Source organism: Carcharodon carcharias, chromosome 18 (genome assembly GCF_017639515.1).
Source record: "Carcharodon carcharias isolate sCarCar2 chromosome 18, sCarCar2.pri, whole genome shotgun sequence".
Taxonomy (NCBI): domain Eukaryota; kingdom Metazoa; phylum Chordata; class Chondrichthyes; order Lamniformes; family Lamnidae; genus Carcharodon; species Carcharodon carcharias.
In genome coordinates this window covers 77,651,667-77,666,888 of record NC_054484.1, presented here as the reverse complement: position 1 = coordinate 77,666,888, position 15,222 = coordinate 77,651,667, and the positions used below count along the sequence as shown (strand labels likewise).

Here is a 15,222-nt window from a genome sequence, read left to right as displayed (position 1 = left end):
CCCCCAGACACTCTCTCCACCCTTCCCCCATAAGCCTGCCTCCCCTGTCCAGCCTTCACTGCGCCCTTCCACTCTACTCGCTACCAGCCCCCAGCCTTTGCCTGTGTCTCTTGTCCAGCCTTGGCACAGCATTTGCTAACGGCACTCAAGTGAAGTTTACAAAATCCCCTAGAAGGAGAATGCAACATCTATGGACCTCAAAGTCATGGAAGAGATGAATCTTGCCAGGTGCACACCACTTATGTACGGTCGTAAAACTGGCCTTTCTGAATTTTCGCTGGTGGGGAACTTAATTTGGAGAATTAACTTAATGCCTGTGAGCAGGCCTTTTAATGAGCATGCATAAGATGCTAGTACATGCAAATGAGGTCCCCGACATTGTTCATCGGGAAGCTCGACCTCCCTTTAACTCATCTTGAAAGTGGGGAAAACAGAATTCCAATGGTTTATCCTGATGTTGGGAAACAGATTTTTTGCTCCCCGCCAAATTTAGTGCCACCGCCTGCCTTGATTCCCACTGCTGGCAGGAGAGGAGCATTCTGCCCTGGGGGTGAATTTTTTCTAATGCAGGCGGGCCATAATATTACCATATTATGGGTGGGAATGCTCACGCCGTCATATTACGCAGGCGTGCCAATTAAGGCCCACCCAGGGTAATGCAGGCCCAGTAACGCTCAGCGCTACCTGGGCAGGTGGGGGGAGGAGGGAGAGTCAGGCCCTGTGCTCTTTCGCGCATGAACACAAAAAAGCACAGCAATTTCCCTGAGGCACGGAGCTGCTGGGGAGGTGGGTGTAAGGGGGAAAGAAGATGTAAGGTAAGGAGTCTGGAGGGAGGAAGGACCGGTTGGAGGAAGGAGATCGGTGGGGGAGGAAGGAGTTTGGAGGGGGAAAGGAGTCCAGGTGAAGCAAGAAGTCCAGAAGGAGGAAGGAGTCTACGTGGCGAAAGGAGTTTGCAAGGGGGAAGGGGTCTGGAGTGAGGAAGGAGTCCGGGGGAGGGGGGCGAGTGGCAGGAAGGAGTTTGCAGGGAGAAAGGAACAAGGGTGGAAGAAGAAGGGGTAGGTGGGGATGTCCAGGTGAAATTTCAAGGGAGGGGGTCTGTGGAGTCGATGACTGCATCCTGGGGAATGAAATGAGGGCAGGCGTGGTAGGAGGGAATGTTCAGAATGAGTGCAGGCAGAGTGAGCTGCTAGGGTGGGAGGGTGAGGGTGCGACGGTAATGAGAGAAGGGATGGCGGGGGTGGTTGGTGGGCACTCAGAGGCAGACACAGACCCTGGGCTGGGAAGGAGGAGATTGGGGAGGTCAGTGTGGCTGGGGGTTGGATTCTTAGGAAGGTAGGGAACGTGAGCGTTCACCTGAACATCACAAAAAAAAGGATCTGGCTGGTAGGTAATGGTGGGGAGGTGGAAGGTGATGCCGGGGGATCAACAATGAAAGGGGAAAAGACCAATCGCCACCAGTTTATGTGGGCAGGCTAATTAAGGCCTGTCCAGTGTAAGATGCAAGCCATAGCGCTCAGCACTACCTGTGCGGGCAGGGGGAGGAGAGGGAGTCGGGGCTGCCTCAGAGAGCTTGAATTGCTATTGTAAGTAATGAATAAAAGGTTTAAGAATTTATTTAAACATGTCCCCTCACGACTGTGTCACACGAGGTGGGACATGTTTTTATATTTATGAAATTTTTCTTATTTAATTAGTAAAAGCTTTAGGAAACCGCATCCTGCTCGTGGATGAGGTTTCCTAAAAAACGCAAAGGCCACTTGGCCTTTTCACCTGCCCACCAACCTTCAGGTTAGATGGGCAGTGTTAACAATGACCTTAATCAGTTCCTGCATATTGGCGGGAACTCGATATCACTGCATGTCATTTTACACATCAGCGTGTCAGGCCCACCCCTGCACACCGACTGAAAAATCCTGCCCTTGAGATGAGTGTGATGGAGGAAGGATTCACATGTGTGGGAGGGTGCTTGCATGATTCTCTGAAAGGCCCTGCCACACACACATCTCCCTCCAGAATCATTCATGTTCTGGCTGCGTGCAGCTGAACTGTTAGTGGGGAAGGTAGGGGATGCATGGGGAGTACGCACGAAGCCTGTAAATGAAGCTGAAAGACACCATTACACATTATTCAGTGAAAGTGAATATATTTTCAGATTATAAAGTGACAAGATGTGTTCACCTCTGCAACCAATTGTGAGCAGAAATTCGTAACTTTTCTAGGCCTAACACCTCTAGGTGCTGCCCTGACATCCACAGCAGGGGCAGAGACAGCCTGTGCAATGGTTCACCCTGTTGCCTCTAATGATTTCAGCGTGCATGCTCTGGAGAGCCGATGATTTGAGGGTCCTGGCTTGCTTTGGCTGTCTTCCTGTGGACCAGCTGCTCCCTCTGCGGTGACAGAGGACAAGGTTGAGAAGGTCACAGGCAAAGGGAACTTGGAGGGAGAGGACAGCCAGGGGTGTCCAGCTGCTGCTCCTTCTCCCTTCGGGTGCCCTAGGGCCCCGGCCTGACTCCTTGAGGTGAGGTTAGCGGCAAACACCCACGTGAGGATCCTGCACCACATCATCCCTCTCTCAACACAGATCCTTCCTCCGTCACACTTATCTCAATGTCCTGAGCATTTCAAATGCTGTCTGCTGGGGTTCTCTTTCAGTTGTCCACTTGAGCTGAACTGCATCTCAACCCATCCACTCATCGCACTTCCATGCAGAAACCCATTCCTGACCAACACCAGGCTCCTTTCATTTTCACCTGGAGGTACGTCAGGGTGCTCCGTTTCCTCTCGTGTTGCCACTGCAGGAACTCATCCATGGCTACTGTGATGCAGTGCAGGTCTGCGCGCATCTCCACCTTCTGCTGAGCCAGGGTCGCCATGGCGTCCGCCATCCATGCATACATGTGGGCACCACTTCATCAGAGTACAGGCAGATGCACTCCTCCAATTCACGTGCCACTCTGTTGAGGACTTCCAACAGCTCTGCGTGATGTTCCCCTGCCTTTTGCTGACTCTCCACGATGAGCTGGAAGGCCAAATGCAGAAGCTCGTCATCAGACTCAGAACTCACAGATGCTTCTTCCCCAGCAGTCCTCCGAGTGCTGGAGAGCTCGGCTGAACCTGCCTCTCATGCTGCAGTTATGTGTCCTTGTGGTGACCACCAGATTGTGAACCCAAGCCTTTTCTAGATCTAGGTCCCACTGAGGTTTGTGTCTTTGCCCTGGTGGAGGGTGTGGGTAAGCACTGTTTATTTCCAGATCTTCAATGGAGGTGTCCTCTTGGCTGGGGTGAAGACCTGAATGAAGTTGAGGGGCTAGCTGGCTGAGGGTGTCGGTTGCTTACCAGAGCTCCCTGTCAACCAAAGTAAAGACAATTAGTGCATGGCAGCAGAGTCAGAAGCAGGAGAGAGAGCACTCACATTTGCGTTGAAAGAGGGGTGATGTCATGCAGGATTCTCACATGGGTGTTCACCTCTGACCAAACGGTCGCCACAGGTACAGTCCACATTCTCACCAGTCAATGCATGTCACACTCCTCAAAGTAAGTGAGGGGCTTCATGTGGGCCACTCTACCCCCGGCCTAGGACCTCTCCCTGCTGCTGTAAGCCAGCTTCTCTTGCATGAAAACAGATGGACAGAGCGTGAGCAGGACACATGGCACTGCATGGAATGTTTGTGTGGTGAGTGGAGCCATGGACTGGATGAGGTCTTGAATATCAGAGAATATGAGCCTGATGGAGATGTGAGGGTGTATGTGAGAGTTAGTGGTGTTGTTCCTTGAGGTGTGAGATCCCTGTGGATGTGTGATGGGTTTGTGATTGAGAGAGTTGAGAATGATGAGAAGAGTGACTTACCCTGGTGGAACGGAGAAGACCATTCACCCTCTTTCAGCACTGGCTGGCTGTTCTCTTTTGCAGGGCAATGGCACTGACCATCGCTGCCACTACCTTCCATGCTGGATTGGTGACCTTGCTTTCTAGCCTTCGCCCAGAGCGGGGTAGGGGACTTAACGGTAGGCCTCCACTGTGTCCAGTAGGTGCTTGAAGGAGGTGTCACTAAATCTGGGGGCAGCACGTTTCCTCCCTTTGGCAGCCATCAGTTCGCAGCAACTGCCAATCTCTTGAAAAGTGTTAGCCCTTTGCAGGGGCAGCCTTTAAACATGGCACTCAGTTTACTGAAGGCCTGATGTGACGGCAGGTTGGGCGAATGAGAGGATGCCTCGCCAGCAACCCAGCGTGTTTCCCAGAAATGTATGATTAATGAGGCGGGATCAGAAGATATGGAGTGTGAAAAGCCATCATTGCGGCCAAATGTCCTTTCTCCCACACGCTCCCACACATGGTGCAAATCTGGGATGATTCTGCCCTTGATAAACCAAATGATCTATTTCTTTCATGTAATATTATAATATTCTATGAAATACTATACAAGACTGTATTAATATAGCAATATTCTTCTAATAATGTTTCAAATTAAAATTCTTATTGCTTACCTGTATGCACTATTTGATCATTTTATTGTTTGGGAAAATTAAGTAGAAAGTAACCAATTATTGGAAGCAATTAAAAGGTGGAAGTCCCACCAAAGATCTCAGATGTTGTGATTCTGAATCCCATTGAGATGCTGCTTTCAAATCATGCATCACATCCAAACCTCTCCCCTTCTATCAATACTCAAATGAGATTATGCATTGAATTTGTTACCATGTTTTGTTATATTTTTATAATCTATCATTTAATTCCCTGTGATGTTTCAGTGCTGTTGGAAAACCTAAAATAAGCTTTCACTCAATGGGCAGGATTTTACGCGTCGGCAAGCAGGGGCGGAGCCCGCTCGCCGACATGTAAAATGACGCACAGTGACATCGGGGGGAACACCCGCTCCATTTAAATTTTCAAGAAGGCGGGGATGCAGAGAAATCAGCTGTGCACCCGCCGACCTGTCAATGGCCAATTGAGGCCATTGACAGAGGCAATTAAGTAATTAAAGGACCCGCCATCCAACCTTAAGGTTGGTGGACAGGCCAAGAGCCCCAGCGTGAACTAGAAAAAGCATGAAACCTCATCCATGGGCGGGATGAGGTTTTATGGAGGATTTTTTTAATTTTAATAGCGTTTTTGTGAAAATTTTGGACATGTCCCAACTCATGTGACATTGTCAAATGAAGGGACATGTTAGGGAAATTTTATTTTTCTATTTTTAGGTTTTTTACATTTGTAGCCGATCTCCCTAAGGCTGCACTCAGGGAAATGAGTGTGCTCTTTCGTCTCGATTTTGGGATTCCCCTCCTGCCCACGCAGGAAACACATAGCGCTTCTGTGAGGACGTCACGCTGGGCGGGCCTTAATTGGACGCGCACCTGTGTGCACCCGCCATTCAACTTCGCCCCTGATGGGGGTGGAGGGGAGCAGGGGGGGAATTCAGTCCAACATTAATTAAACTGAAAAAATTGCAAAAATAATTGAAGAAAATTCTTGCAAGTTTAATCCTGCTATATTAATAAACATACTGTTTATTAATATATCAGAAAAAGTTGAATTAAACTGGAAATTGTAAACCCGTTTGCAGCTAATTTAAATGATAGTGGCTTGCAGCCCAACGTTAAGCATGGTGCTGTGCAGCTGTAGGCCTCAGCAGGGGTCCCACGTTCCTATGAGGCTAGCACCACTTAAAGATGGCTTGCGCTACTTAAATCCAGTATACACCTCCTAAAGGTGAGTCGCATTCTGGATGCAACAGGGTTGAAACTGCTTGCAGAACAGCAAGAAAAGTGTAAATAGTGCAACAGACCAGAGGGTCTGCTGCAAGGTTCTCAGACTTAATAGTGGAGGCTTTAGTACAGGAGGAGAGAGGTTCTCTCTTTTCTCAAGGCTAGGAAGCCCTCCAGGGTGATACTGAAAAGGCAATGGGAGCAGGTAGCCACCATGATCAATGCCAGTAGTCTAAACCCTGAGGACTTGAATACAATGCCACCAAAAATGTTTAAAGCCCTCACACAAGTAGCCATGGTCAATAAATGCATCTTCACATCCCGTATCCTTACAAATCAATCATAGCGTCACACACAGCTCCACTCGTCACAACCCCTTCAACCACCAACCAACATAGAAGCACAGAACAAGGTCATTTCATCATGTCTGTGCTGACAGAAAAAAAGCTATCCAGCCTAATCCCACTTTATCAGCTCTTGGCCCATAGTCCTGTAGTCTATGCACCTCAAGTACGTATCCAGGTTTTTTTTCATGTGATGAGGCTTTCTGCCTCTACCACCCATTTGAGGCAGTGAGTCCCAGACCCCATAACACTCTGGGTGAAAATATTTTTCCTCAACTCCCCTCTAATTCATTTGTCAATGACTTGAAATCTATATGCCTTCTTAATCACCTTATCTAATGCTCTGCTTCTTTCAGGGTCTGTGGGCATGCACTCCAAGTTCTCTCTGCCCCTCTGCACTTCTCAATATCTTACCATTAATTGTGTATTCCCTTTCCTTATTTGTCCTTCCCAAATGCATTACCTCACACTTCTCCAGATTGAATTCCAGCTGCCACTTTCTGCCCACCTGACCAAACCATTGATATCTTCCTGCTTTCTTCCTTACTATCAAGCACACGGGCAATTTTGCCACTTACTGCCCACCTGACCAAACCATTGATATTTTCCTGCTTTCTTCCTAACTATCAAGCACACGGGCAATTTTGTATCATCTCCAACTTTCTTTATCATGCCTCTTAAATTTAAATTTAAATTATTGACATATACCATGAATAGCAAGAACCCTGCCCCATTGGAAACAGCCTGGTGGTCATAAAAATACCTGTCGATCATAACCCATTGCTTCCTGCCACTGAGTGAATTTTGGATCCAACTTTCCAATTTCCCTTAGATTCCCATGGGCTTTTACTTTTCTGACCAGTCTATCATGTGGGGCCTTGTCAAAAGTTTTGCTAAAATTCATGTAAATTACTTGAATGCACTACCCTCATTTTATCTTCCTTGTTACTTCCTCAAAACATACAATCAAGCTGCCAGTCAAGACCTTTCCCATAGCAAATCCATGTTGACTGCCCTTGATTGTCCCATGCTGTTCTAAATTATGATTTATACAGTCTGTCAGAATTTTTTCCAATAGTTTGTCCATTACCAAGGTTAGGCTGACTCACCTCTAATTATTGAGTCTATCCCTTCCTACAAATGGTACAATGTTAGCAGTCCTCCAGCATCACATCTGTAGACAGAAAGGATTAGAAAAGGATGATCACAGCCTCCCCTATTTCCTCCTTTGCTCCTTTAAGGAACTGGGAAACATTTCATCTGTCCCTGGCAATTTATCTACATTCAAAGATGCTAAACCCTTAAATATTTCTTCTCTAACTGTTTACAATGTCTGAAAACAAATGCAAAGTATTCATTAAGAACCATGCTTACAACTTCTGCCTCCACACACAGCTTACCTTTTTGGTCTCTAATAATCCCAACTCTTTCCTTAGTTGTCTTCTTGCTCTATGCATATTTATGAAAAAGATTAAAACATCTTTGGATTTTCCTTGAACAGTCTCTATTAAACACGATCGACAGCTAACATTCGTAGCCTCACCTCACCCTCACAAACATAGCACTGCTGCAAAATCACACTCGCATCTCACAGCTTGGTGGCAAGAGCTGCACCATCATAGTGGCCAGGTTGTGAAAGGTAAAGAGCTCACTACAAATTGGGACACACTCTGGGGAGCACTGCAACGCTACCCCAGAAGGATCCAGGTAGCAGAATTATTGCATTAGCATCCCAATGGTCTGCTCTATGATGGTTCATGTGGCAGCATGGCTCTTAATGCATGCATGTGGTTGCTTCAATAGGCAGGTAATGCTTAGGTGCATGCTCACTCACCAGCTGAGCTCCGGGCCATTGTCGACTCTTTCTCCAAAGCACATGACAAAATGGTCCTTTTACTAAACACCTGGAAAACTAATGTCCTCTTCCAACCAGCTCCCCCCCACCGCCAGCAGAAGACCTCCCCCCAATCAATTGACCAATAGTGAGATCCTGGAAAATGTGAACCACTTGCCATATTTTGGGAGCCTCCTCTCGATGAAGACAGACGTAGATGACAAAATTCATCATGGCCTTCAATGTGCTAACTCAGCCTTCAGCTGACTGAGAAAAAGAGTATTTGAGAACCATTATCTCAAAGCTGAGACTGAGACATCATGGTTTATCAGGCAGCAGTGATTCCCCCGACTCCAAAAGGTTTTGGACACTTGGACAACCTACAGCAGGCACCTCAAAGCACTGGAGAAGTACCAACAGCGGTGCCTTTGCAAGATCCTCCAAATCTGGTGGCAAGAAAGGTGGTTCAACAGCAGCATCCTTTTCCAAGCCAACTTGCCCAGCTTCAAGGTGCTAATTACACAAAACCAGCCCACTGGGTGGGACATATGGTTTGTATGCTACCAGACATCCAAAGCAATTGCTCTACTTGGAATTTGATCTGGCAGGAGACACCCAGGAGGACAGCAGAAATGCTTCAGGGATGTCCTCAAAGCATCCATAAAGAAGTCAAACATCCTTGCTGACTCAAGGGAGTCCCTGGCTTGTGACTGATCAAAATGGAGAAGACTCGTCCAGAATGGCACTGAACAACACTGAAACAATTCACTGGGGATGTGCAGGGGCGATGTTGAGGCATCAGAGGGAGTGCACAAACCCTCTAAACAACCCATCTACTCAACCGTTGAAGCATCACCATGTGTGCCAAGTCTGCAGATTGCAAATTGGACTTATCAGCCATCTCAGAACTCATCAAACCAGATTGGTAGCAAGTCATCCTCGATCCGAAGGGACTGCCTGAGAGAGAGAGAGAAAGAGAGAGAGAAGAAGCAAGCTGGCCAAATGTTGTTGGGTTGAGGAGCAGAGCCAGTTGTTAAGCAAATAACTCTTGTCACCCTAGAGCCACCCTCTGGCCTGATGATTCAAATACTGAGGGAAGAACAGACTGGAATAAAAACATCATGATAGCAGCCAAGTTAGCAGGCATGCACCAGCATAATGTGCTGAGCATTTTTGAACACCAATCACATATTCAGCGATTGGTAACCTTTGCAGTTGCATTTAGATGTGGCAGTCACAAAGCCATGTGTGTGCAACCAATGCCATCCTGCACCATAGGAAAATCTGCTATGCTGGCAAAGCTACATGCACACTGTGCCTGCCCCTCTCTTGTCACAGAGAATACATTGAACTCCATACCCCTGACATAAAGTTAGTCTGTCACCTTTCTTATGCAACAGTGGGCAACAAACTGGAAGAAGTTACAAATGACACCTGCTGCAGCCTGGAGAATCCTGACATGAAGAAATTCAGAGCCTGTCACTTTCACAGCTACTAATAACACTGTCCTGGCCCTTCTCTGATGTTGCAGGTCTGGTTGCAAGAGGTGTTAGTACCTCCTTCTAAAATACAGATGACACAAACACTGCATCTAGCTTAGGCAGAGGTAAGAGAAATGCTCCCAGAAGACCCTAATTGGACAAGGCCCTCTGCTGAGAGTCTTTCTACCCTTCTCCTCCCTTTGTGAGCAGTTTGAGCTCTTCTATGTTGCATATGCACCATTACCCTCTCAACCCAAGAAGGATGGTAACTGTAGCACCCATAACTGGAAGTAAGTGGTCTAACCAGAATCCTTGATGTCAACACCAAGGTCAACTCCACATGTACCATCACTCCCTGTTGACTTCACCAACTTTAACAAATTCTGCAAACCGCCAAACACTTTCACAAACTCAAACATAAATTAATCAGCAACCAAACTGAAAGTAGTTGATGATCCTGTTAAGTAGCACTGGTGTGGGCAATGTCCTTCCAACTGCTGAACACATGTTGAGCTGGGCATGTTTAAGACAGGGCATTAGCTGGAGTGGCAAGATTGAAATTAACAGTGTGATGTCAAATCAATGTTACTTGCTGATTAACATTGCAATCTGCCTAGTCTGTATGACATGGTACCCACACTAATGCCCTCACCAAGATGGAATCTGGCACAAACTGTGCATGCGCTTTGCAGATGCCATTTTCCTAACAAAATTACATCCCCGAAACTATGGGTGATACACAGCCCAATTTTACAGTCATACTTTTTAAAGTTTCACCTATTGGATTAAATGTTATCTTGTATCTTCAAATATATGAAGATTATACTAAGCAGATGGGTTTGCTTTAATTTCAAATACATGTTATACAATGTATTTGATTTCAGTGCTCTTTTTGCCACGAAAGAAAGAATCTAAAACAATTTTCAAGTCTCTAACTGTGTTATGTAATTTTTTCATTTCAATAAGAAAATGGGGTAGTGGAATACAGACCTGAAGAGCTACCAGCTGATGGAAGTAACGTTATATTCAACAAAAGCCTTATAATTGATGCTGCCAACCAGCCAAGAAAAGAGAAAATCAAACTCCCATCTGCCATTTTGAGCTCAAAGCCAGGTTCACTACCTAATCACAGGGTAAGAGTTATGCTGAATAACACTACAGGTTTAATTAAATGACATCCACATTATGTCATAAAAACAGAAACAGCACCTGTGGAGAGAGAAACAGAGTTAACGTTTCAGGTCAATGACTTTTCATCCCTTTTGCCACCCAGTTTTGCTCAAAATCTATTACATTTCTAACTTTTCCTAATTCTGACAAAAGGTCGTCAACCTTAATGCTGTTTCTCCCTCCACAGATGCTGCCTGTCCTGCTGAGTATTCCCAAAATTTTCTGTTTCTATTTCAAAATTACAGCATCTGCAGCATTCTGCTTCTCCATATCATGTCATCCCATTTAAAACATCCCAATCAGGTTTCCATCCTGCCACAGCACCCATGAAAATCACAAATAATATCTTATGTGACTGTGGTAAGTATTCCTTCTCAGCCTGTCTGCAGCCTTTGGCATGGATGACCACACCTTCTAGCCCCATATCCTCACCATCACTAAGACTGCTTATCTCCATAACATCCTCTAATGCTTCTCCTCCGTTGTCCATTCAGTGAGGCTGCTGTTGCCTGGTCCCATTCCTGCCTATCAAATCATAGCCAGGAAATCACCTTCGATAGCTTCTCTTCTCACTCCCACATCATTATAACTGGAGTTCCCCCAAGAATCTATCCTTGGCTGCTTCCTATGTATTAACCGAATGATACCCCTCAGTAACATCATCCAAAAACACTACATTCAGGTTTCACAGGTATGCTGACAACACCTAGCTCTACCTCACCACCAGCATCTGTCTCAAACTGCTACACTGCCTCTATTTGTCATATTGATTGCTCAACATCCAGTATTAGATAAACAGGCATTTCTATCAGCTAAATGTTGGGAAGGCCAAAGCCATTGCCTTCAGTTCCTGCAACAAACTCCATCTCCCTCTGAGGCTGAACCAGACTATTTTCAACCCTGGTGTCCTATTTGACCCTGAGCTGAACTTCTGACCCCATATCCCCTCCAACACAAAGGCCACCTATGTCCTCCTCCATAACATTGTCATCTCTATGCCTCCCCAGAAGGAAGAAACAGTAAAAATTGGGAAATAAGAATACTGATCCAAACTGGTCTTGTAAACCTTAAAATGGAACGCCAGTAAAACTGTGAAATAAGAGTACTGGTCCGAACTGTTTTTTTCCTTCTGGGTCAGCACTTCTGCTGCTGAAATCCTCCTCTATGCCTTTATTATCTCTAGATTTAACTATTCCAATGCTGTCATGGCCACCACCCCCATATTCTGCCCACTGTAAACTTGACTTTATCTGTGTCCTAACTCACACCAAGACCTGTTTCACCAATCACCCTGAGCATGTTAATCCACATTATTGGCTCCCAGTCTGGCGAGGCCTCAACTCTAAAATTCTCATCCTGTTTTCAAATCCTCCTAAGGCCTCACCCCATCCCTATTCCTGTGTCTTCCAGCCCTACAATCCTCCAAGATCTCCACATTCCTTTAATTCCGTCGTTTTGTGCGTTCCCAATTTTAATCACTCCAGCAGTGGTAGCTGTCTACACCCAAAGCTTAGAAATTCGTTGTTTAAACCTCTCTACTCCCCTTTCATCCTTTAACATGCCCCTTAAAACCTATGTCATTAACTTAAGTTTTTGGTCACCTGAACCAGTATCTCCTCATGTGGCTTGGTTTCAAATTTTGTTTGATAATTGCTCCTGTGAAGCGCAATGGGACTTTTTACAAGATGAAGGTGCCAAATAAATACAAGTTATTGTTCTTGTTGTTGAGAATGAATTAGCTGGTAAAAGCTGAAAACTGCTCAAGCATTTCAACTGCCATTTGAAGAAACAAGAAATCCCCAGCATAGTTACATTTAATTAACACATTATTTTAGCAGGATCCAACTGGATGAGAAATCAATTATATGAATTTCATATTATAGTAACGTTTTTATTATTTTTAGCCTGGGAATGTAATAGCAAAACCAGAGTTTTTCACAAATTGTAGTAATTCTAATTACTAAAAGTCCAGTATTATGAATTAAAATGTTATACAGAATTTGTGTTTGATGAGGAATCTTAACTATAACTCCTTAAACCTTCAATCCATATTTTATTTATTATTTGAAAGATTGGCCCAGATTTTAATTGCCTCTACTGGCATAAAAGGGTGGGGCGGCAGTTAAAATAACGAATGTCATCTTCCTGCACTGCTTCCTTCACGGTGTATTCTGTATTAACCTGTTCCTTTAAGCAGGTAGGCAGGATACCAGCAGGAAGAAAGCAGTCTCCTGCTTTACCTATGCAGATCAGTCCTGACGGTTTCACCAGGATCCAATCTGCCAAATGACCCAGAGGCCTGAATGAAGGGTCACATGCAGTGTTGGCTCCTCTGTCAGGCACACCTGCCAGTAGACAAATCCAGAGCTAGAAGAGGCCTCAAAGGTAAGTTTAAAATTTATTTTCAGGTTTTCTTGTGGGGCAGGAGAGGTCCTTGGACATCCCTTGAACTAGGTAATCCCCATCTCTTCCCCCAAACCCAAACCCTGCACCAACACACTCACCCCACCCCCTCTCCCCTTCTTCCATTGTGAACCTGGAGCTAATGTTTCCTTCTGAATGGTGGGGACTGGCTTGAAAGGCCCCCTAGCTGTGGGTAGACTTTTGGGAGAATCTCTTGGAAAGGAAGGAAGAGGCACCAGGGACTGGTGAGGCCTACACATTCCTTGTGGGGTCCTGGAGGAGCATTCCTGCCTTTCCTCTAAGGTTGCCAACTCTCCCGGATTGGGCAGGAGTCTACTTTTTTAAATTCATTCATGGGATATGGGCATCACTGGCTGGCCAGCATTTATGACCCATCACGAATTGCCCTTAAGAAGGTGGTGGTGAGCTGCCTTCTTGAACCATTGCAGTCCATGTGGTGTAAGTACACCCACAGTGTTGTTGGGGAGGGAGATCCAGGATTTTGACCCAGTGAAAATGAAGGAACGGCGATATATTTCCAAGTCAGGTGCCAGTGTATCAGTAATCACATTGCATGGCAATTATGTTATTAAAGACAAATGCTAGTTAAAATAGGTGATGGGCATTAGTTCTCCCATCAAAAAAATATAAATAGATGCACCTGGAACACTGTGGGGCGGAAGGTACTAGGAAGTCTGTTACATTGAAGAGCTGTCTCAAGAATAAACCAACTTGTGGAAAAGACTAGCTTTGGACTCATTCTTCCATGACAAGCACTTATTGTGAGTAACATCAGGATGGTGAGTGGCTTGGGGGGATCTTGCAAGTGGTGGTGTTCCCCTACATCTGTTGTCCTTGTAATTCTAGATGGTACTGGCCATGGGTTTGGAAGCTGCCTAAGGAGGCTTCATGAGTTGCTGCTGTGAATCTTGCAGATGGTACACACTGCTGCCATTGTGCGTCGGTGGTGGAGGGAGTGAATGTTTGTGGATGTGATGCCAATCAAGTGGGCTGCTTTGTCCTGGATGGTGTCAATCTTCTTGAGTATTGTTAGAGCTGTACTCATCTAGGCAAGTGGAGAGTATTCCATCACACTCCAGACTTACACCTTGTAGATGGTGGACAGGCGTTGAGGAATCAGGAGATGAGTTACTCACCTCAGGATTCCTAACTTCTGATCCCTCTTGTAGCCACAGTATTTATATGGCTAATCCATTTGAGTTTCTGGTTAACGGTAACCTCCAGGGTGTTGATATTGGGGGATTCAGCAATTATAATGCCATTGAATGTCAAGGAGCGACAGTTAGATTCTCTCTTGTTGGGGATGGTCATTGCCTGGCACTTGTGAAGCATTAATGTTACTTGCAACTTGTCAGCCCAAGCCTGGATATTGTCCAGGTCTTGCTGCATTTGGACATGGACTGCTTCAATATCTGAGGAGTCGTGAATGATGCTGAACATTGTGCAACCATCAGCAAACATCCCTACTTCTGACCTTATGTTGGGAAGAAGGTCATTGATGAAGCAGCTGAATATGGTTAGGCCGAGGACACTACCCTGTGGAACTCCTGCAGTGATGTCATGGAACTGAGATGATTAACTTCCAACAACCACCACAATCACCTTCCTTTGTGCTAGGCATGACTCCAACCAGCAGAGAGATCCCCCCCATAACTCCCATTGACTCCCGTTTTGCTAGGGCTCCTCGATGCCACAGTCGGTCAAATGCTGCCTTGATGTCAAGGGCAGTCACTCTCAACTCCCCTCTGAAGCTCAGCTCTTTTGTCCATGTTTGAACCAAGGCTGTAATGAGGTCAGGAGCTGAGTCGACTTTGCGAGCCCAAACTGAGCATCAGTGAGCAGCTTATTTCAAAGCAAGTGCTGCTTGATAGCACTATTGATGACCTCTTCTGTCACTTTACTGATGATGGAGAGTAATTGGCCGGGTTGGATTTTTCCTGCTTTTTGTGTACAGGACACCTTGGCAACTTTCCACATAGCCAGGTAGATGCCAATGTCGTAGCTGTACTGGAGCAGCTTGGCTAGCGGTGCGGCAAGTTCTGGAGCAGAAATCTTCAGTACTACTGCCGGAATATTGTCAAGGCCTATACAGTATCCAATGCCTTCAGCCATTTCTTGATATCACGTGGAGTGAATTGAATTGGCTGAAGACTGGCATCTATGATACTGGGAACCTCCAGAGGAGGCCAAAATGGATCATATACTCAGCACTTCTGGCTGAAGATAGTTGCAAATGCCTTATCTTTTGCACTGGTGTGCTAGGCTC

General features: G+C 45.8%; 1 protein-coding gene across 1 annotated transcript in view; it reads left to right on the top strand.

Annotated features, from left to right (window-relative positions):
* Positions 1–15,222, top strand: part of spag17 (sperm associated antigen 17) — a 327,444-nt gene that overhangs the window by 293,987 nt on the left and 18,235 nt on the right. Inside the window, exon 51 of the mRNA XM_041210903.1 lies at positions 10,329–10,495. Coding sequence (XP_041066837.1) covers positions 10,329–10,495 — 167 coding nt within the window. The remainder of the gene's footprint in view (positions 1–10,328; positions 10,496–15,222) is intronic.